Source organism: Lepus europaeus, chromosome 21 (genome assembly GCF_033115175.1).
Source record: "Lepus europaeus isolate LE1 chromosome 21, mLepTim1.pri, whole genome shotgun sequence".
Taxonomy (NCBI): domain Eukaryota; kingdom Metazoa; phylum Chordata; class Mammalia; order Lagomorpha; family Leporidae; genus Lepus; species Lepus europaeus.
In genome coordinates, this window is record NC_084847.1 from 25,454,114 (window position 1) to 25,476,874 (window position 22,761).

General features: G+C 54.9%; 2 protein-coding genes across 5 annotated transcripts; both read left to right on the forward strand.

Moving 5' to 3' along the window:
* The first annotated feature begins 54 nt into the window (after positions 1 to 54).
* On the forward strand, positions 55 to 4,311 carry TMEM265 (transmembrane protein 265). 4 transcript variants are annotated; one of them, XM_062179679.1, is made up of 3 exons: positions 55 to 449; positions 1,383 to 1,553; positions 3,834 to 4,311. In XM_062179679.1, exons 1-3 carry the CDS (start codon positions 321 to 323, stop codon positions 3,993 to 3,995), a joined length of 462 nt encoding a protein of 153 aa, XP_062035663.1. In that variant the 5' UTR covers positions 55 to 320; the 3' UTR covers positions 3,996 to 4,311. The 4 variants fall into 4 exon arrangements, with proteins under 4 accessions (XP_062035663.1, XP_062035665.1, XP_062035666.1 ...); XM_062179681.1 differs by having other exon boundaries at positions 371 to 449; positions 1,157 to 1,553; XM_062179682.1 differs by having other exon boundaries at positions 390 to 449; positions 1,160 to 1,553.
* Positions 4,312 to 10,093: 5,782 nt separating this feature from the next.
* PHKG2 (phosphorylase kinase catalytic subunit gamma 2) lies at positions 10,094 to 22,737 on the forward strand. The gene is made up of 10 exons (XM_062180220.1): positions 10,094 to 10,193; positions 10,521 to 10,630; positions 16,814 to 16,989; positions 17,189 to 17,243; positions 18,551 to 18,616; positions 18,699 to 18,862; positions 21,492 to 21,582; positions 21,663 to 21,816; positions 21,887 to 22,012; positions 22,099 to 22,737. The coding sequence occupies exons 2-10, from the start codon at positions 10,536 to 10,538 to the stop codon at positions 22,387 to 22,389; spliced, it is 1,218 nt and encodes a 405-aa protein (XP_062036204.1). The 5' UTR covers positions 10,094 to 10,193; positions 10,521 to 10,535; the 3' UTR covers positions 22,390 to 22,737.
* The last annotated feature ends 24 nt before the right edge of the window (positions 22,738 to 22,761 follow it).

The window sequence follows — 22,761 nt, forward strand, 5'->3', positions numbered from 1 at the left end:
TGGGGCTGTCTGTAACCCTGGATCATCTGCCTCCGAGGTACCAGCGGCCCAGTAAGAGGGAAGATTGCGAATACCTTTCCCTGCATGTTGAAATAAGTCACTCAGACGTAGCCTGTCCTCACCCTCCCTGCAGTGCCCCTGGACCCTGGGCTTTCCCAGAGGCCTCCGACTTCCCGCCTGTTGACCGTCTCGCTCAGGTGTTTCCAGAAAGCAGGCCGCCCACCTCTAGTTGCTCCATCCCTTGGCTTGCCCCTGCTCTCCATCTAGCCTAACTGGTTTGAGTCAGCCACACCCCTTGCCCAGTTCCTGGGGCTCTTCAGATGGTGGCTGGCCACCCAGCCCCACCCCTGGGCTTGGCTTGGCGCCCTGAGTCAGCTCCATCTCCACCCAAGCCAAATCAAACCCGAGGCAGGAGCCGAAACTCTCAGTCTCTCAAGGCCTGTAGCCAGGTAAGAGCCCTGTTCCTGTTTGTGTTTTCTCGCCTCCACCTCTGGGCCCTCTCCTGCTCTCCCCTTACAGACTGCACTTGTGTTTACCTCGCCTTAGTTCTGGCCCGCACCCCCTCCCCTGCAGCCTGTGGCACCCATCACTGCTCAGCTTGTCCTGCCTCCATCACGCTTTCTGTCTTCTGGTGCTTGTGTGCAGGGAACCACGGGTGTTTCCATTTTGTCGAGGCTGTATAGAGAAACAGTTGAAGATGAGGGTGGAAAGTTGGTGATACCAGCAGTAGAGGATGTGAGAAACGGCGTCTTCACGCAGGTTTCTGTGTGAATAATGAGGTCATCTGGACTCTCGTCTTAATCTGATGGTGTTGTGTGGCTTGGCTTGGAATGGAAAGAGGAGGGGCCAGGCAGGCAGCATAGCAGAGGCAGCTCTGCTGGAGGAAGTAAGGTCTTTGTGATGTTCAAGTGCTTCAGCTGTCAGAAAGGGCTTCTTAGGTGGGTACTTTTCTTTAGAAGCTCTGCTTTACGTGGGGGAGCCGGACCCAGGGCCCTGTTCTCTGTTCCCTCTGTCTCTGGGGCTACCTCCCAGGGCCTTAGAAATTGAGTTTATAATCTCTTAGTCCCAGGTTCATAGCAGCTCTCCAGATGGCGTATGTCCCTCCTGGTGCACAGTGTGAACTTGTCATTTTGCTTCTCTCCACTTGTCGAAACAGCAGTGCAGAGACTAGCTTTCCTTCAGAGACCCAGCAAGCTGAGCAAAAGGGATTCTAGTCACAGTTCCCGTCCCGGTCTCTGACTCACCCGAGGACTTCCCCAGGAGGGCGGCATTCCTGAGAGTTGGGTGAGGCTGCAGCGACCCGCGTGCTCTGAGGGGTGGAGTCAGCAGGCCAGGCCGAGGGCTCGGTTACGGAATCACAAGTACCTGACTGTCGCCCACAGGTGATGGAGGACGAGGAGAAGGCAGCGGAGCGCTTGGTGAGCCACGTGGAAGCTGCTGCTCCTCCGTCTCCCGCCCGCTGCTGCTGGCTCCGCCTCCGCTGCCTGGCAGCTGCTAGCATTATCTGTGGCTGCTCTTGCCTGGGAGTCATGGCTCTTGTGTTTGCCATCAAGGTGAGGAATGCAGTTCCCATGGGCACAAGGCGGGTGGGCGCAAGGCCGTGGTTTTGTGTGTATGATCTGTGTGTTGACAGACGGGTACAAGTACCTGTCAGGGAGGGTTTGGGTCTAGGCCTAGTGCCAGAATAAAATACTTTTCCTGCCTGTCAGAGGATCACCAGACAGCAGTCCAACAGAGCCATCACAGAGGCAGCACAAGGTGCTCAGAGCCAGGCAGGATGTTATGTGTGAGATTACACACAAAGGAACTTCAGTCGGTTCATGGAAAATGGGAATAAAAGGTAAAATTTCAGCAGGCACGTGGCCCGGCAGTTAAATCGGTGCTTGGGTTACCCACATGCCGTATGGGAGTGCCTGGTTCGGGTTCTGACGACTACACTTCCTGTCCGTCCTGCTAATACCCATCCTGGAGGCATAAATAATGGCTGAAATACTTGGGTCCCCTGTCACCCAGATGAGACACCCAGGTTGAGTTCTGGGATCTTGGCTTCAGCCTGGCTCAGCCATCGTTGTCTGTGGGGAATGAACCAGTGTATGGAAGATCTCTCTCCAACTCTTTGTCTCTCTCCTTTCAAAAAAATAAAAACAATTTAGCGTATGTTATTAAAAAAAAAAAAGATGTTTTAGTGCAAAAAAAATCTGAAATCCATGCATAAGATGAATCTAGAGAAAGTTAATGAAAAATGGCAGTTGTGAGAAAACTGCATAGATTTCAAAATCTTTTTGCACCAAAATAAGCATCTTTGAATTCTGCTTCTCACAAACTTGGAGGTACCCTTGAATGTGTGTGCAGTGGAGTAGCCCACAGGAAAGTCCCCTGGGGAAGGTGGCGGAATGCGTGCCGGAGGGTGGGAAGGCATTCCAGGGGAGGGACGGTGTGCACGCAGGTCCAGCAGAGCAGGCGAGTGAGGGAGAGAGGAGGCTGGGGACCGAGATTCCCAGGGGCCCTCAGTTCAGTGCAGAGGCGTTTTGACTCTTCTCTTCATTACTGGGGAGCCATGGGCAGGGTTTTGTAGGGGAGAGTGATGTGCTCGGATTTGCGTTTCCGAAAGACCCACTGTGTGCCTACCTGGAGGGTGGGTTGGAAGGGGCAGGGCTGGAGGCAGCTGAGCACAGATGGGAGTAGTGTCTGAGCCTAAAGGAGGCTGTGGGGTCTTGGAGGGGGCTTCACCACTTCAGAAGACATGCATCTTTTAGAAGGTACACAGACTAATTTTGCTTTAGGTTTCTTTGATTTTTACTTATTTGGAAGGCAGAGTAACATCTTCCATCTGCAGCAGGATGTCCTGGGTCAGGCTGTGGCCAGGAGCCTGGAACTCCCTCCAGGTCTTCCGCATGGGTAGCAGGGAGCCAAGTACTTGACCCATCATCACCTGTGCCACCCAGGATGTACATTAGCAGGAAGCTGGAATTAGATGTGGAGCTGGTACTTTTTTTTTTTTTTTTTAAGATTTATTTATTTATTTGAAAGAGTTACACAGAGAAGGAGAGGCAGAGAGAGAGAGAGGTCTTCCATCTGCTAGTTCAGTCCCCAGTTGGCCGCAACAGCCAGAGCTGTGCCAATCCGAAGCCAAGAGCCAGGAGGATCTTCCGGGTCTCCCCCGTGGGTGCAGGGGCCCAAAGACTTGGGCCATCTTCTATGGCTTTCCCAGGCCATAGCAGAGAGCTGGATTGGAATTGGAGCAGCTGGGACTAGAACTGGTGCCCATATGGGATGCCGGCACTGCAGGCACTGGGTTTACCCGCTACACCACAGCACTGGCCCTAGGTGCTGGTACTTTGAACCGAGGCACTCCGACATGGGATGCAGGTGTCCCAAGTGTCATCTTAGCTGCTAGGCCAGGTGCCAGCCCCCAACAGGCTGACTTAACATCATGTTAGAATCTCTTCAACCCTAACACCGAAGAACGCTGGGTTTCATTAGGGAAATACTAAAAGGTTGGATCCTTAATGACAGTGAAAAGATGCGGCCAGTTGGGCTGTGAGAATGGGTGCTGCCTGCCTATGTGAGTGAAATGTCACAGCTTACTGTTTCTTGCTGAGAATTCCAGCTTCAGACTGGCCCTGGGCTGAGTAGAAAAGAATGAGGAACAAAAGGACTGGGAAGTGCTTTCCTGTATTTGATCCTGTAAGGGGACTGTGGCCACCCTGACCGGCGGTGGGGGAGGCAGAGGGTTTGGGGGTGAAGTTGAATCTATGACAGGAATGGGGGCGTGGAGTGGGACAGTGGGGCGGAAGCAGGAGGAGAACCTAACCAAGAACCTGCCCCCACAGGCAGAAGAGCGGCATAAGGCAGGCCGGTCCGAGGAGGCGGCCCACTGGGGGGCTCGGGCCCGGAGGCTCGTCCTGGCCAGCTTCACTGTCTGGCTTGCTGTGCTCATTCTGGCCCCTCTGCTGCTGTGGCTGCTTTCCTACGCCATCGCTCAGGCTGAATGACTTCCTGGATCCTGCAATGCGGCATTGCTAAGGTCCGGGGACAGCAGTGGTCCTTCCTGCTTGGGAAGATGGTACCTGGATGAAGGGCGCCCTTCTAAAAGTTGGGCACCCAGCTGAGCCCCTTGAGGCAAGGTCAGCGAGCCCTGCCACCTTCCATCTCTGACCCTACCCCACCCTGGAGGCATTCACCCGGAAAGGGCTTGAAGACCAGCCCTGATTTTATTAGAATTTGTTTTTTAATAAAAACCTTTTTTTAGTGGTGAAATACTCCTGTCTAATTGTCCTTCCCTGCTTTCCCCGGACCCTTGATGAGAGCAAGGGTCATCTGATGGCAGGAGCCTGCATCTCGCTTCACCTAAGGGCGCCAAGAGAAGGAAACAGTTGTGGTTTCTTTTTTCCCCTGGAAATGTCCATTCTTGGAAAGACCCCCAGCTTCTCCCTTATACAAGAAACCCTGAGGCCATCAAGGAAGAGTAGTAGAAGTAGGTGCTATTTATTGAGCACTTACTATATGCAGGCTGTGTTCTGTTTCTTCCTTCAGTCCTCAGAATGTTGCTCGATAGTAGGTACCGCTGTTCCGTTCTGTAGTTGGAAGCAGGTACAAATCTGTCCAAGGCTGCTCGGCTAGTGGGTGGCAGAGCTGAGTGGTGAGGAGACGGCGATAGCGGCAGCCACTCTGCACACGGGGACTTGTGTGATTATAATGACCTTTCCTACCATGGTCACACTTTAAACATTGAAAACGTTTTGAATTTTATGACTCAGGAAGGTACCCAAAACAAGTGTACATCTCAATAAATGAACACAAAGCAAACATCTGAATAACCACCATTCAGCCAAGAAACGGAACATTGTGAGGACTCCAAAACCAGCCTTACACCCCTCCCAACCACCAGCCCTCCTCTCTCCCCTTAGGTAACTGCCGGGCTGACTTCTACCAATGTGGTTTAATTTTGCCTGCATTTGAGTATTCTTTGGATGTCTGGCTTCTTAACATTGTGAGATTCACTGATGTGTAGCTATAGTTTTCATTGCTTTATAGTATTCCATTATATGAATATCTGTATAATTTACCTGTTTGCTTTCTGTTGGTGGGCTTTGGGGATTTTCCAGTTTGGGGAAATTATGAATTATTCTGCCATGGGCTTTCATGCTCATCCCTCTTGGACTACACAAGCCCTGGGAATAGAGGTTTTCGATTACTTTACCCCAATTCAGAGGCCAGCGGAGCAGCTAAAAACGATCAGAGATTTTGTGGCCTGAAGAGCAGATTAGGGGGAGGAAATGCTGCAGATAGGAAAAGTGGAGAGAATCCCTTGGTGGCCCCAGAGTTAAATTCCAGCTGCGTGGGTCGCAGGCATGCACATCACAGTGGCTCTCAACCTCGGCTTCACGCCGGAGCCACCTGGGGAGCCTGACACGGTGCTCACGGGTTTCACCCCCGAGATGCTCATTTGATGGGGCATCGGGCCTTCTTGGGAGTTCCCAGTCAATGCCAGTGCACAGCTTTGAGAGCCACAGCTCTTTAGTTAACACTTTTTGAATTCCCGCTACTGATTCTCAGATCAGAAGAAAAGGGTAACACACATGTTAGGTGCTTTCTGGGAACTTGATTCCTGAGTGAATGCTTGACTTAATCCGTTTCAGTTTACTGAAAGAATATCCCTGTTCCCCAGACGAGTTACGTGAAGTCCTGCTATTTTTTCAATACTATCTTTAAGATTTATTTACTTATTTGAAAGGCAGAGATGTCTTCCATCTGCTAATGCACACTCCCCAAATGCCTGCAACAGCCAGCCTGGGCCAGGCTGAAGCCAGGAGCCAGGAACTCCATTTCGGTTTCCCATGTGGGTGGCAGGGACCCAAGCACTAGGGGCCATTGTTTGCTGGCTCCCAGGCACATTATCAGGAACTTGAATCAGAAGTGGAGGAACCGGGACTGGAACAGGCACTCACGTGTGGGATGTGGTGGCCTAACCTGCTGTGCCACAACACCTCCTCTTTATTCGGGAAACATTTCAGAACAATAACAGCATAACAAGCTCCTGCATCCCCTTCACCTAATCATTTTCAACATTTCACATTTGCTTTACTGCTGAACCATTTGATACATGTCTTTCATGTCAATAATTTCATGAACTATCTCCCAAACACAAGTACATTCACATAACTATAATACAATTATATAATTCAGAGAAGTTGACATCAATACAATAAAACATTTAGGGGCCAATGCTGTGGTGTAGCAGGTAAAGGCGCCGCCTGCAGTGCCGGCATCCCATTTGACTGCTGGTTCACATCCCGGCTGCTCCACTCCCCATCCAGCTCTCTGCTGTGGCCTGGGAGAGCAGTGGAAGATGGCCCAAGTCTGTGGGTCCTGCACCTGCATGGGAGAACCGGAAGAGGCTCCTGGCTTCAGATCAGCCCAGCTCTAGCCATTGTGGCTATTTGGGGAGTGAACCAGCGGATGGGAGATCTCTTTCTCTCTCTCTAACTCTGCCTTTCAAATAAATAAATAAGACTTAAAAAAAAAAAAATTTCTGCACCAAAACAAACAAACAAAAAACATAGTCCGTATTCAAATTTACGGCTTCCTAATAACATCTTTCCTAGCAGTTCATGTTTTAAAGTTTAGTTGGGAATATTCATTGTATTTTGTTGTTGTTGTTAAGATTTATTTATTTGAAAGGCAGGGTTACAGAGAGGCAGAGGCAGAGAGGTCTTCCATGTGCTGATTCACTCCCCAGATGGCTGCAGTGGCTGGAGCTGGGCCGATCCAAAGCCAGGAGCTTCTTCCAGGTCTCCCACATGGGTTCTGAGGCCCAAGCACTTGGACCATCTGCTGCTGCTTTCCCAGGCTAAAACAGAAAGCAGGATCAAAAGTGGAGCAGCTGGGACTTGAACTGGTGCCCATATGGGATGTGGGCACTGCAGGCAGCAGCTTCCTACCTACTGTGCCACAACGCTGACCTCATTTTTTTTAATGACATTTTTATTTGAAAAGCAGAGTTACAGAGAGGGAGGGAGACAAGAGATCTTTGATCTTTGATTAATCCTCAAATGGCTGCAATGGCCAGGACAGGGTCAGCCTAAAGCTATGAGCCTGCAACTCCATCTGAGTCTCCCAAAGATAGCAGCCCCAAGCACTTGAGCCACCTGCTGCCTTCCCAGACACATTAGCAGGGAGCTGGACAGGAAGCAACCAGAACTCAAGCGGTGCTCCTAAGAGATGCCAGCGTCTGAGCCGGCAGCTTTACCTGCTGCACCACACTGCCACCGCCCCCCCCCCCCCTTTAAGTTGTGTTTATTTGAGGGGCCGGAGCTGTGGCACAGTGGGTAAAGCCTCCACCTGCAGTGCCAGCATCCCATATGGGTGCTACATTTCTGATCCAGGTCTCTGCTGTGGCCTGGGAAAGCAGTGGAAGATGGCCCAAGTCCTTGGGCTCCTGTACCCACATGGGAGACCAGGAAGAAGCTCCTGGCTCCTGGCTTCAGATCAGCCCAGCTCCAACTGCTGTGTCCATCTGGGGAGTGAACCAATGGATGGAAGACCTCTCTCTCTCGCTCTCTCTCTCTCTCTCTCTCTGCCTTTCAAATAAATAAATAAATAAATCTTTTTTTTAAAAGATGTGTTTATTTGAAAGGCAAAAGAGGGGGAGAGAGCGAGAGGGAGTGAACTTCCACTGCTGGCTCATGTGCCAAATGGCTGCAACAGCCAGGGCTGAGACAGGCCAAAGTCAGCAGCCTGGAACTCTGTCTCCAGGGCTGTCACATGGATGCCAGGGCCCACGCCCCTGGGCCGCCGTCTACTGCCTTCTCAGGTGCAGTGAGTGCTGGACTGGGAACAGAGGAGCTGGGATTCAGAAGGGCACTCCATATGGGGTGCTGGCGTTGCAAGTGGCGACTTAACCTCCTGTGTCACAATCCTGGCCCCATTCATTTTTCTTAATTGCCACATCTCGAGTCTCCTTTAGGTTTGGGGAGCTCTCCCTCCTTTATTTTTTTTTGTCTCATGACATTTTTGAAGCAAGTTTGCATCACGTCGGGAAGCTTACGATATCCTGTTCTTGGTGGTGGTGGTAGCATTGAGAACTTGGTTGGCTTAGTAGTCTCTCATATTTCTGCAAGGTAAAGTACTTTTTTTCCATTGTAATTAAAAAAGCAATCTATATCGATGCCATGTCCTCCAGCAAATTTTCACCAATGATTTTAATGTGTATTAATCCTGCCTAAATCACTTATTACTGTGAAGTTTGTAACACGTCATTGTTCTGACTTTATCATTTATTCTATGTTTATTGATGTTCTATAAAGATCTTTTTCTCCATTTATTTGCTTACGATTTTTATGTTCTGATTTTTTTTCTATTGACACTTAACAACACTCCATCAGATTGTTTAATTCAATTTGTTATATCCATTTCTGTCATTATCCTGGAAATGTTTTGTTGAGGTATAGTTTACATGTAGTAAAATGCACGGATCACAAAGCACGCAGCTTGAGGGATGTTTTCATGTGACTACACCCAGGGGAATGGGACGTTTGTTGCACATGCGAAGGCTCCCATAGGGCCCTTGCTCATTTTGCCCCTGACTTTGACCGGCAGAACCTCTTCAGGCTCATCCTTCCTGCCTGTCTGGAGTGAGCTGTTCCTTACTAATCCCGTGCATTCCCTCCTGCAGCCTGGGAATTGGTCCCTTCTCCCGAGCACGCCTGGTTCCATTATAGGGAACTGTTTAGCAATCAGGCCCAGAGGCAGAGGACGCCTGACTGCCTCTATGTCCTCAAGCACTCCAGTTTGTCAGCCATCGTGTTCTTCCTTTCCTCGATCCACATTCACACAGCTGGCTCCCAACTACAGCAATTTCTTTAGCTTATTCCATTTTCAAATAATTACCCCATTATACTACCAAACAACACCCCTAAGTTAGGTCAGGATTTCTGTGCAGTTCCTTTGCCTAAAGTCAAAGCACTCCAAAAAGTTGCTTGGATTCATGTTTCTCCCCTTATGTAGCTGTGATCCCAATGTGACATTTTTTTTTCTTCTTTAAAGATTTATTTATTTGAAAGACAGAGTTAGAGAGGTAGAGACACAGAGGTCTTCCATCCACTGGTTCACTCCCCAAATGGCCTCAACAGCTGGAGCTGCGCTGATCCGAAGGCAGGAGCTCATTCTGGGTCTCCCAAGCGGGTGCAGGGGTCCAAGCACTTGGGCCATCTTCTGCTCTCCCGGGCTACAGCAGGGAGCTGGATCGGAAGTGGAGCAGCCAGGACTTGAACTGACGCCCATATGGGATGCTGGCACTGCAGGCGGTGGCTTTACCCGCTACGCCACAGCGCTGGCCCCCCAATATGACATTTCTAACACAGCTGTTGGAGGATGAAGTCGTTGTTTGCTTTTTGCTGGAACGTAACCTCCACAGGGGCTTGTTTTTCACGCCACGAGTCTAGACACCCCCCCCCCCCCCCAGGTCTTCCACACTCAAATGTTTGTTGAATGAGTAAGTGAATGCCAGGGCTGAGCTGGCTTCCTGTGTCAAACTTACTGAGTCTCTCGTGGGAGAATCTCACAGCTCGGTGGGCTCAGAACAGCACGACAGCCCCCCTCCCAGGGCTCTGGGAGCCGCTGGGCGGCAGGGAGTGCGAGGTCCCGGTGGGAATCAGAAGAGGTGAATGGCGAGGACCGAACGGCCGAGCAGGTCTCAAAGCTGCGCGCATCCAAGGTTAAGGGCTGGAGTCCGCCTTTAAAGAGCCGGATCCTGACAGGGACGCTGACAGGAGGCTGGCGGCGGGGCGCCTACCCCAAGTTCAGGAACTGGCGGCGCACCGAGGTCCAGCACCGCACCTGCCAGGCGCAGATTCCCGGTGAGCCTAACTTCCGGATCCTGCTCCAGGCCGATGCCACTTAACAACAAGCTCCGCCCTCTGCTACTTTCCGCAGATGCCGTGCGCTGATTGGCCGTACCTGGAGCCCCGCCCCAGCGTCGCGCCAATGCCTGCCCCAGCCCCGGGGCCCTCGGCTTCCTATTGGACTAGCAGCTTCCAATCGGAAGGGTTCCTTCGGGCGGCACCGGCCATTGGCCAATTGGATGGGGGCGTAGTTCAGCGAGTCGCCGGCGCCGCCAGTGGGTAAAGTAGGGGACCCGGCGACCGGACAGCCTCGCGTCGACCCCCTGGCCCGTCTGCCCGCCCCCGCGGGTGAGCCTGGCCGAGACCCCGCGCCCCTCCGAGCGCCCGCCAAGTGCGCCTGCGCAGCAACAGCCGCCTGCCCCGGTGCCGCCTCCCCCTTCTCCCTGAGCACCTTCCCTTCCCCTCCCCCGGCCCCTGCCCTGCCCGGCCACCCTTCCCTCCCCGTAGGCCCGTCCACGGGGTCGCCCCAGCCCCTGTCCTTCCCCTGCCCCGCCCCCGCCCCCCAGGACCCTGGCGCCCCAGCCGCAAGGGCTGCGCCTGCGGGAGCCGCGATGTGCGTCGTCTCGGAGCCTGTGGGCCTCCCTGCCCTCCATGCCCTCCGTCTCCTCCGCGCAGGTCTCCTCTTTCAGAATGACGCTGGACGTGGGGCCGGAGGATGAGCTGCCCGACTGGGCCGCGGCCAAGGAGTTCTACCAGAAGTACGACCCTAAGGACGTGATTGGCAGGTGAGGCCGCGGCCGGGGGTCGCGGAGGACATCGGTGGCTCGGCCTTTCCTGGGTCGGTCCCTATTTGTTTTTTTTTCCCCACAAATTCATCCATTTATGCACCCAACAACCGTGGTAGAAGTCCGTCCTGTGTGCGAGACACAAAACTAAGCGCGGGGTTGGTGGAAGTGGAGTGAAACATGGACGTGAACGTTCAGAAGGTTATCAAGCTAGATGGGGGCAGGGCTGCATGACATGCCATGGGGGGCAGGAAACCGCAGCTTCCCGGAAGGCGTCATCTTTGGGCTGGGGTCTTGACGTACGAGTAGGAGTTCAGCGTGCAGAGACGAAGGAAGTTGTCGTGGTGGCAGTGGCAGATAGGCCAACTCATCCAGGGTCCCTAAGCACATGCAGCAAGCCGGGTCCCATGTGTGAGGCAGTGGGGACACGAGACCGGGAAAGTTTCTGTCCTGGGCTTCATAATGTAGCAGTAGGCAAAGACAGGAAAGACAAAAACAAGATAGAGCTCAGCAGAGTGCTGGGGGAAAATGAATGGGGTGATGGAGTGAGGGTGATTGACGCAGACTGCTGTGGGTAGGGTGGGGGGGGCAGCTCACCAGCTGAGACGGGCGATGTCCCACAGAGGCAACAGTACCTTCAGTTCAGGTCATGGCTACAGGATCCTAGTGGCTACAGTGTAGGCAGAGTGGGAAAAGGTGGAAGAAGTTAAGTTGCAGGTACCTTGTGGCCCGCGGCAGGTTCGCCTGTGGCCCGCCATGCTGGCATCCCACAGGGGAACACCGGTTTGAGTCCCAGCTGCTCAGCTTCCGATCCAGCTCCCTGTGGATGCGCCTGGGAAAGCAGCAGAGGATGGCCCAAGCCCTTGGGCCTCTGCACCCACGTGGGAGACCCGGATGGAGTTGCGGTCTCCTAGCTTTGGCCTGGCTCAGCCCTGGGTGTGGCAGCTATTTGGGGAGAGAAACAGTGGATGAAGGATCTTTCTCCCCACACCTCACCTCTGCCTTTCGCATAAGTAAATATTTTATTAAAATATTTTATTTATTTGTTTGAGAGGCAGAGTTACAGGCAGAGAGGGAGAGACAGAGAGAGAGGTAATCCATCTGCTGGTTCACTCCGCAAATGGTCACAGCGGCCAGCCCTGGGCTGATCCGAAGCATGGAGCCAAGAGCTTCTTCTGGATGTTATTGAACCAAATAGCACCCCCAAGCTACCCAGGGATGGCAGGGGTGGAGGTCTGGGGGCTGAGCCCTGCCTAACAAGGTTATTGGACGTGGGCAGGGCTTGTGATGTGCAAAAGCTGTCCTGCCTCTGAGGCTGGGGCTGCAGTTCTCCCCTCATTCAACCACACAGAACGCCCGCCTTTGTCCTTCAGCTGCTCCCCCACGTACAGGTGTGCAGGCAGATGTCCTGCCTCACCGCATCAGCCCTTGCCCTTCTGTTGCTTTCCCTTTTGTTTTTCTAGTTCTTCTTCTTCTTCTTCTTCTTCTTTTTTTTTTTTAAGATTTGTTTATTCATTTGAAAGGAAGATTTACAGAGTGGCAGAGGCAGAGAGAGAGCTCTTCCATCTGCTGGTTCACTCCCCAAATGGCCACCATGGCTACAGCTGGGCCAGGCCGAAGCCAGGACCCAGGAGCTTCTTCCGGGTCTCCCATGTGGGTGCAGGGGCCCAAGCACTTGGGCCATCCTCCACTGCTTTCCCAGGCCATGGCAGAGAGCTGGATCGGAAGTGGAGCAGCTGGGACTCGAAGTGGCACCCATTTGGGATGTGGGCACCACAGGCAGCAGCTTTACCCTTTATGCCACAGTGTTGGCCCCTCTTTATTATTTTAAAGGTTTATTTATTGGAAAAAGTTCCAGAGAGAAAAAGAGACAGGAGAGACAGAGAAATCTTCCATCTGTTGGTTCATTCCCCATGTGGCTGCAATCACTGGGCCAGGGTCAGGCTGGAGCCAGGAGCCTGGAATACCATCCAGATCGCCCATGCAGGTGGCAGGGACCCAAGCATTCTGGCTGTCTTCCATTGTTTCCACCAGGCACATTAGCTGGGAGCTGGATCAGAAGTGGAGCAGAGGGGCTGGCGCTGTGGGCGTAGCAGGTAAAGCCACTGTCTGCAGCACCTGGGCGCTGGTTCAAGTCCCAGCTGCTTCACTTCCAGTCCAGCTCCCTGCTAATGTGCTTTGGGAAAGCAGTGGAAGATGGCGCTGTATCAGTGTGAGAGACCGGGAAGAAGCTCCTAGCTCCTGGCTTCGGATTGGCCCAGCTCCAGCCGTTGTGACCATTTGGGGAGAGAACCAGTGGATGAAAAACCTCTCTCTTTCCCTCTCTCTTTCTCTCTGCCTTTCAAATAAATAAATAAATCTTAAAAAGAACAACAACAAGAACAAAAAGAAGTGGAGCAGCTGGGACGGGAACCAGTGCTCATATGGAATGCACCTCATGCTAGCCCCTCCCTCTTGTTATTCCTGCATTGTAAATTAGTTGCACATTTTCATTACATTCTTTTCCCCAGATTACCATTTCTTCATGGATAAAGGCTTGATGCTTTCAAAGAACCTGGCAGAGTTCTCTAGAAATTGCTGGCAGGTTCTGAGTCACTCAAGCGAAGATTGTATGGCAGTGCTGTAGCCAGATATGTGGCTGGAACGAGGGTGACACTGTTTAGTGAAGGCACTGGGATTTTATTTTTAACTTGTAGGTAATATGGAGGTAGTATGGAAGAAAACAAGAGTTTTTTTTAAGATTGATTTATTTATTTGAAAGTCCGAGTTACACAGAGAGGAGAGGCAGGGAGAGGTCTTCCATCCTCTGGTTCACTCCCCACTTGGCCGCAACAGCTGGAGCTGTGCTGATCCAAAGCCAGGAGCCAGGAGCTTCTTTCGGGTCTCCCACATGGGTGCAGGGACCCAAGGACTTGGGCCATCTTCTACTGCTTTCCCAGGTCATGGCAGAGAGCTGGATCAGAAGTGGAGCAGCTGGGACTCGAAGTGGCGCCCATATGGGATGCCAGCGCTGCAGGCAGCGGCTTTACCTGTTATGCCACAGCGCCGGCCCTGAAAACAAGAATTTTGGGTGCATCCTACAAGTAACTCTCAGGTTGGAAGTACAAAGCGTGGTTCGAAAAGAGGACACCTAGCCCAGGGCTCCTGCTGAGGAGCCTGGCAGGGAAGTTGAGTTGGGCAGTGTTTGAACAGCCAGTGACACGATCTGGGCCGTGTCTTACAGAGGTAGTTCTAGAAGCACTGACCGATGGGTTGCCTGGGCTGAGACCCGGGAGGAGGCTGTTGCTCTGTGAGAGGTAGGGCCCTACGCCGGGGCAGTGGCTGCAGGCAGAGCACCCGGAATGAGAGGGAGCTGGACCTGTTGGATGTGGATTGTGAGAGAGGACAGAAGGTTTCTGGTCTGACTGGACAGCAGCACCTTGCTGAGAGGAGCAGGGAGGAGCTGGCTTCCAGCGAAGGCGAGGTGTTCTGTGGTCAGAGCGCGTGGGAGAGGTCTCTCGGACCCTGGGGAAGCGATGGCCCCAGGAAGAAGGGTCGGCCTGACACTTAGGGGAGACATCCAGGCTTAAAGGTGGAAGTCATGGAGGTGCAGAGGGTTGCTGAGGGCGAGCAGGGGTAGCCCGGAAACAGGGCCGAGCGTGGAACTCTGGGAAGTCTGACATTGAGAACACAGCAGTGGCGTGGACCAGTGGAAAGAATTTGGGCTTTGACTCCAAAACCTTGGGTTTCCCTCGCAGACGGTCTTGGTGCATAGCTAATTACTTAAGAGTAAGTGCTCTGATGGCCAAAACTCTGCGGGGTGACAGAGGAGGGAGCGGTCTCTTCCTGTTACACAAGAGTTGGTGCAAGGAGCATTTCGATTGAGCCTTAAAGCAAGGATTCTTAGCTTCCTGCCTTCAGGAGGTCTTCAAATGGCCCGAAATGTTAGACATGTGTGTATGTGCTGGAGGGGTCCAGCTTTGCCCAGGTTCTGCAAGTGGCTCACTAAAGAGGACTGACGGGACCCAGCACTATGGCGTGGTAGCTGAGCCACCACCTGCAAGGCCAGCACTGCTCCGATCCAGCTCCCTGCGAATGCGCGGGGGAAGGCAGCAAAGACGTCCAAGCGCTTGGGTCCCTGCCATCCACAGGGCAGACCCAGATGGAGGTCCTGACTCCTGGCTTCAGCCTGGTCCAGCCCCAGCCTTTGCAGCCATTTGGGGAATGAACCAATGAGTAGAAGATCGCTATGTCTCCCTCTCTTTCTCTATCACTCTGTTTTGTGTTTTTTTTTAAAGATTATTTATTTGAAAGTCTGAGTTACAGAGAGAGAGAGAGAGGGAGAGAGAGAGAAAGAAAGAAAGGTCTTCCATCCTCTGGTTCACTCTGATTGCTGCAACACCTGGAGCTGCACCAATCTGAAGCCAGGAGCCAGGAACTTCTTCCTGGTCTCCTGTGAAGGTGCAGGGGCCCAAGAACTTGGGCCATCTTCTACTGCTTTCCCAGGCCATAACAGAGAGCTGGATCAGAAGTGGAGCAGCCAGGACATGAACCAGCGCCCATATGGGATGCCAGCACTGTAGGCGGCGGCTTTACCCACTGCACCACAGTGCCAGCCCCATCTATTACTCTTTCAAATAAATAAAATCTTAAAGAGGAAAAAAAAAGTGACTAATAAGTGGACCATGGGTCTCAAACTCAGATACCTTTAATGGTTGGATAGAAAATTAAAACTGTAAAGTAGCCAGATAAGATCGAGGAAAACAGTATTTTTGGCAGTGGCTGGTGGGTTCTTGGCCCATCTAGGTTGTGTGAATTATGGGACCTGTAGAACCTCAGTGCTGGCCAAAAGCTAGCACACCTGTGGGCTATGCCGGTCCCAGGGACCACCCAGCTCCCCAGACCTCACCAGAGCAGTGGATAACAGAATGCCAGACTGAGGGAGTGTGGGAGTGAGGCCAAGGAGGCCTGGCAGAGCGCAGCATTAAGAGTGTGGTCTGGGTGGCCAGTGTCGTGGCCAGGGGCTTGAGCCCTGCTGGCCACACTGGCAATCCCATCTCAGTGCAGTTTGAGTCTTGTCTGCCGCAGGTCCCATCCGGCTTCCTGTTCATGTTTCTTGGCAGGCATCAGAAGATGGCCCAAGCACCTGGGCTCCTGCCATCCATATGGCAGATCCTGACGGAGACTCTGCCCCTGGCTGTTGCGGCCACTTGGGGAGCAAACCAGCAGGTGGAAGAGCTCTGTCCCTGGTGCTCCTTCCCTTGCTCAGTCACTCTAAAGATTTTATTTTTATTTATTTGAAAGTCAGAAATCGAGAGATCTTGAGATCTTCTATCTGCTGTTTACTCCCCAAATGACCACAACAGCCAGGATGGGCAGACCAAAGCTGGGAGCCAGGAGCTTTATTTGGGTCTCCCACGTGGGTGCAGGGGCCCAAGCACTTGAGCCACTGCTTTCCCAGGCCATTGGCAGGGAGCTGGATCAGAAGTGGAGCAGCCAGGATTCCAATGTGCACCCATATGGGATGCGGCGCTGCCTTCTACACCACAAGCACTGGCCCCATAAATAAACTGTGATTTGGGGCAGGATGTTTTTGTCAGGTCACACGGAAATGGTGACAGGGCCCAGGCAAGGAAATCCCTGTCTAGGAACCTCTCTTAGGAAAGCCAAATGGGCGCTCCTGCCTCGGCCTCGCTCTGCCTTCCGACCCCTTCCAGATGGTCTGGGCACGCGTCAGTGCTGCAGGAGCTAAGGGGCAGCCGTCCTCTGTTACCTGGTGGCAAATGTGGGGCCTAAACCAGGTCTGAGGGTCAGCTTTGCTCTTCCAGTCCATGACCACATATTTACTTGTGGAAGATTCTGGAATTTGGTGAGTAGTCAGGGAAATGTGAGCTCAACATGGGGAGGGGGGCAGGTCCTGGGGCTCAGGGTGGAAAGGACTTCCGAGTCCCACCCTTGGAGCGTTGGTGGAGCCTGGATTCCAGCCCCGGGCCCTTTGCCTGCCGTCCCTGTGAGCTCTGTGTTGAACCTGGCTGAGGACTCAGGTTCCCAAGACTACCATGGAGCTAGCGGAGGGCAGGGGACCTTGTCCTGCTGCCCAGATGGGTCTGCGAGGCTGTCAACGGTGGGCAGGAAGGTGCTGAGGCTCCCTTCTGTGAGGAAGCGACAGCCAAGGGGTCCTCACTGGGCCGCTCTGCTCTGCAGGGGCGTGAGCTCTGTGGTCCGCCGCTGTGTTCATCGAGCCACAGGCAGTGAGTTTGCAGTAAAGATCATGGAGGTGACCGCTGAGCGGCTGAGCCCCGAGCAGCTGGAGGAGGTGCGGGAAGCCACACGGCGAGAGACACACATCCTGCGCCAGGTCGCCGGCCACCCCCACATCAGTGAGGCTGCCTCCCCTGCTCCTGCCGGCCCCGCCCACAGCCCCCTCCCCTCCCCGGCTGTGGGGTCCTCACTGCCTCCTGTAGCTCTCCTCCCCGCCCAGTGCTGGCCAGCGCTGCCTCAGGGTGGAAGGTGGAAGAGCCCCCGTGACGCGAGTCTGCTCCTTCCCATCTCTCTCTGCCTCTCTGCCTCTCTCCCCAGTCACTCTCATCGATTCCTACGAGTCTTCTAGCTTCATGTTCCTGGTGTTTGACCTGTGAGTATCCACCTGCCCGGTTCGAGCTGCCCCTTCCCCTACGTCAGTGCAGAGCCCCAGCCTTCCCGCTCAAGGGACCGGAGACAGCCCTGCCGACGCCTGCCTCGGCTCCAGCCAGGGCGCGCTGTCCCCGGCCGCCTGCCTGACCTTCTCCCCGGGGCCTCGACTGAGACAAGAGGAATAGTTCTCACAACCCAGGGGTCACTGTGCCAGTCCCCCCGCCCGTCATGAGGTGTCCCCTGTTCATCGCACACTGTAAAATAACAGGGCACAGAGCTGTTTGAGGAGGAGAGTGGCCCATGAAGTGACCACGTCTCAGACAGAGCCTTCCTCCCCACCACCTTGAGCTCAGTCTGCCGCACTGTGTCTGTCTCTGCCTGGCTGTTTCTGGTCTGTCCGTGTGAGTCTGGAAGGCGTGTGTTACGTCACACAGCGCAAACCAATTGCAAAGGCGTTTGGAGAAAACAGTGATTGGAACCCCAAAGACTTCAGAGAGGCCCCTGGGAAGGGCTTGTGAAGCCTGCTATGCATCTGCTGACGTGAGCCTGTGCTACAGGCAGAGGGGTAGCAGGCAGCCGCCGCGCCCGCTGACAGCATCCCGAGGACGGATGCAGTCTCGATGATAGCTTCCAGGTTTCCAGACAAGCCAAGGTTCAAAGTCAAGTCCTGTTCAACCCTTTTGCCACTGTTCGAGTGACATTCCAGTCCATGTTCTCTTTTATTTATTTATTTATTTGACAGAGTTAGAGAGAGAGAGAGAGAAAGGTCTTCTGTTGGTTCACCCCCCAAATGGTTGCTACTGCCGGCGCGCTGCGCCAATCCAAAGCCAGGAGCCAGGTGCTTCCTCTTGGTCTCCCATGCGGGTGCAGGGCCCAAGCACTTGGGCCATCGTCCACTGCCCTCCCAGGCCAGAGCAGAGAGCTGGACTGAAAGAGGGGCAACCGGGACTAGAACCTGGCGCCCATATGGGATGCCGGCACCACAGGCGGAGGATTAGCCAAGTGAGCCATGGTGCCGGCCCCCCCGGCCATGTTCTAAAATAGAGGCCTTTTGCAGGTATGGTCTTTCTCAGATAACCAAGGGCCTTCTGCAGACTATTGCCATGAGAAGTCAGTTATTGTTTACTTCAGATATTTCAGCCGCCACGCAGTGGGCCCAGGTGCCCCTGGTCCCCGATTCACTGTGAGCCCGCGGCTTGTCTGGAGAGGACCCTGCTGGCCTCTGGCACGATGGGTTAAGTGAGCGCCAGCTTCCTTCCTCAGCCCCCACGTGGGCGCATCTACCCCTGTGCCCCTCCTGTCCCTTAGGATGCGGAAGGGGGAGCTGTTTGACTACCTCACAGAGAAGGTGGCCCTCTCAGAGAAGGAAGCCAGGTAACACAGAGCCCGCAGCCCCTGGGGGGAGCAGGGTGTGGGGCAAGGCGGCGAGGAGCAGAAGAGACCGCGCCTCCCCCAGGTCCATCATGAGGTCTCTGCTGGAAGCGGTGAGCTTTCTCCACGCCAACAACATTGTGCACCGAGACCTGAAGCCCGAGAACATCCTCCTGGATGACAACATGCAGATCCGACTTTCGGACTTCGGGTTCTCCTGCCACTTGGAACCCGGCGAGAAGCTTCGAGGTGAGGGGACCTGGTGTCTAAGAGACCCGGGAGGGAGCGTGACACCCCAGGTACCGAGGAAAGGGGAGCAGGCGGTGAGCATTTGCCGAGTTCCCTCTGGGAGCAAAGCCTCGTGTCCAACTCAGAGCAGACTTCCTGACCTGGGCAGGATGTGTGCTCCCAGCCCCGCCGGGGACGCCGGGAGGACGGGCACTGTGTGCGCCCGAGGGACACACGCAGCAGGGCCTCCTGCGCTGAGCCTCGTCCCAGCGGAAGAAGGAACGGGGCAGGGAGGACCAGGGTGCCGCTGGGGGGCTTGAGCCGCCTGATGTGTACATTCACGGCACTTCCACCTGGGCTCACCCGTGTGCACACGCCTGCTGCAGCAGAAACAGTGGGAAAGCCTCAGGCTCAGCCTCCTCCGTGTGCTTCCCTCTCCCTCAGTGGCTTTGCACTGGACTTCATGCTTCCTGGCCACACCTGGTATTGCGTGGCCTCTTTTTTTTAAATTTTTTTTTTTTTTTTTTTGACAGGCAGAGTGGACAGTGAGAGAGAGAGAGAGAGACAGAGCGAAAGGTCTTCCCTTGCCGTTGGTTCACCCTCCAATGGCTGCTGCGGCTGGTGCACCGCGCTGATCCAAAGCCAGGAGCCAGGTGCTTCTCCTGGTCTCCCATGGGGTGCAGCGCCCAAGCATTTGGGCCATCTTCCACTGCACTCCTGGGCCACAGCAGAGAGCTGGCCTGGAAGAGGGGCAACCGGGACAGAATCCGGTGCCCCGACCGGGACTAGAACCCGGTGTGCCGGCGCCGCAGGTGGAGGATTAGCCAAGTGAGCTGTGGCGCCGGCCTGCATGGCCTCTTTTTCTAGCCAAGTGAGCTGTGGCGCCGGCCTGCATGGCCTCTTTTTCTAAATCCTCTCAACAACCAAAGTAGCTGGTACTGTATTTGTATCTCCTTTTCTAGAGGGGCTTAAAAGATGACTAAATGGCCAAAAGAAAACAAACAAACAAAAAAAGTGAAATGACTGTGATGACGCCCTAGGCTGTATGCCAGGAGTTGAACTTGAACTTGGACAAGCTGACTGTGACTGCACATCGTATGGATGTTGTACTCTTGACTTCCACACATACTGCTCTCTGCCTCAGTCTAAGTAGTTCAGGTTTCACTTCAAACCTCCTGGTCAGGTCTCCAGCTTTTTGTTCTCAACTCCCGTCCCTGTGTGACACGTGTTTTCCTCTTTCGTTTTTCGTTTGCTTTCTGGAAGGCAGTGCGTCGATTCGCCACTGTCTTTTCTTTCTTTTTTTTTTTTTTGACAGGCAGAGTGGACAGTGAGAGAGAGAGAAACAGAGAGAAAGGTCTTCCTTTGCCGTTGGTTCACCCTCCAATGGCCACCGCAGCTGGCGCACTGCGGCCAGCGCACTGCGCTGATCCGAAGCCAGGAGCCAGGTGCTTCTCCTGGTCTCCCATGTGGGTGCAGGGCCCAAGGACTACGGCCCGGGCCATAGCAGAGAGCTGGCCTGGAAGAGGGGCAACCAGGACAGGATCGGTGCCCCGACCGGGACTAGAACCCGGTGTGCCGGCGCCGCAGGCAGAGGATTAGCCTGTTAAGCCACAGTGCCGGCCTCGCCACTGTGTCTTAACACGGGCCTGGGCCATGGCAGGCATTCAGTAAATACTTAGCATAGGAAGGAGTCTGCTAAGAGTGACTCTTGGTTGCGGCTGATTGAAGTGTGCCGTGGAACAGAGTTGGGAAGTTGCCAGGATGGAAGAGTTGGCAGCGAGTCTTAGAGGGCTTTGCCGTGGGTAGACTCTGGGTGTCATCCTGACACCGACGTGGGGCGTGGGGAGGGCTTTGTAACAAGGGGCAGACCTAGTGCATGCCTTAAGAAACCCCCTCGTTCTCCACATTGCTCTGGGGTTGAGGGGAGGGGGTTCCACCAGCTGAAGAAGAGATTCTAGCAGGAGGAACAGGTCTGGGCAGAAGGAATGCCAGGAAGACTTAAATGTTGCTTCCATGCCGGCGCCGCGGCTCACTATGCTAATCCTCCGCCTTGCGGCGCCGGCACACCGGGTTCTAGTCCCGGTCGGGGCACCGATCCTGTCCCGGTTGCCCCTCTTCCAGGCCAGCTCTCTGCTGTGGCCAGGGAGTGCAGTGGAGGATGGTCCAAGTGCTTGGGCCCTGCACCCCATGGGAGACCAGGAGAAGTACCTGGCTCCTGCCATCGGATCAGCGCGGTGTGCCGGCCGCAGCGCGCCTACCACGGCGGCCATTGGAGGGTGAACCAACGGCAAAAGGAAGACCTTTCTCTCTGTCTCTCTCTCACTGTCCACTCTGCCTGTCAAAAAAAAAAAAAAAAATGTTGCTTCCATGTAAAGATGAGGTGACGGGTTGTGTGAGGAGTAGGCAGGGCGGCTCGGCGGGACGGCTGAGCCGAACCTTGAAGTCTGTCCCCAAACCAGGTTTTCCACGGAAGGCCACCAGGAGCCCCAGCGGGCATTGTTGTCTGGTATCGGGCCTCGCAGAGGGCAGGAAGGAGCAGAAAGGGGACACCAAGGGTGCTGGCAGTGGGGAGGAGGCTCCGAGAGACCTGGCGCTCAGGGCCCGGGAAGGAGCTGATGACAGCCCCTCATTCTTAACCTTCTCTCCCCAGAGCTGTGTGGGACCCCAGGGTACCTGGCTCCTGAGATCCTCAAATGCTCCATGGATGAAACTCACCCAGGCTACGGCAAGGAGGTCGACCTGTGAGTTGCAGGGTCCCTGGGCCCATGGGTGTGTGTGGCTGGTGAGCTCAGCCCACCTGACTCTGCCATCTCGCTCGCAGCTGGGCCTGTGGGGTGATCCTGTTCACACTCCTGGCTGGCTCCCCGCCATTCTGGCACCGGCGCCAGATCCTGATGCTGCGCATGATCATGGAGGGCCAGTACCAGTTCAGCTCGCCTGAATGGGATGACCGGTCCAACACCGTCAAAGACCTGGTGAGCTGGGGCCCTGCGTGGACGCTGGGGGAGGCACCGGGCTGCCCCTCATGCTCTGGGGTCCCCCCAGATCTCAAGGCTGCTGCAGGTGGATCCCGAGGAGCGCCTGACAGCCGAGCAGGCCCTGCAGCACCCCTTCTTTGAGCGTTGCCAAGGCAGCCAGGCGTGGAGCCTCACTCCCCGCCAGCGGTTCCGGGTAAGCCCTCGTCTGCGGCCCCTCCTACGACCTCGCCCTGTGCTGGTGTCTCCACTGGAGCTCACACGGACCCCCGCTCTTGCCAGGTGGCTGTGTGGACTGTGCTGGCTGCGGGACGAGTGGCCTTGAGCGCTCACCGCGTACGACCACTGACCAAGAGTGCCCTGTTGAGGGACCCCTACGCCCTGCGGCCGGTGCGGCGCCTCATCGACAACTGTGCCTTCCGGCTCTATGGGCACTGGGTGAAGAAGGGGGAGCAGCAGAGCCGGGCGGCCCTCTTCCAACACCGGCCGCCGGGGCCGCTTCCCGGCCTGGGCCCTGAGGACGAGGGGGGCTCAGCTGCCGTCACCGAGCAGACCGCGCTGGCGCTGGGCTAGGCCCTCAGCCCCGGGATCCCCAGGAGTGAGGACGAGGGGGGCTCAGCTGCCGTCACCGAGGAGCAGACCGCGCTGGCGCTGGGCTAGGCGCTCAGCCCCGGGATCCCCAGGAGCAATCATTCCAGCCCTCTGGGCGCTCGGCCTCAGGCCCGCCACTGACCATGCCACTCTGAGAGACTGCGGTCCAGTGCACCTGCCTCGCTGGCCAGGGCTTGGAGAGCAGAGCTGGTGCGGGAGGGAACTATCGCAAACACCACGCCGGGCCTTGTCAGGGCTACCCATGCTGTGCATGAAATAAAACCGTCTCCACGCCAGGGAGAGCAGGCACCCTGTGTGTGGTGTCCGGCTTTGGCAGAGAAGCCCAGAAGGTGC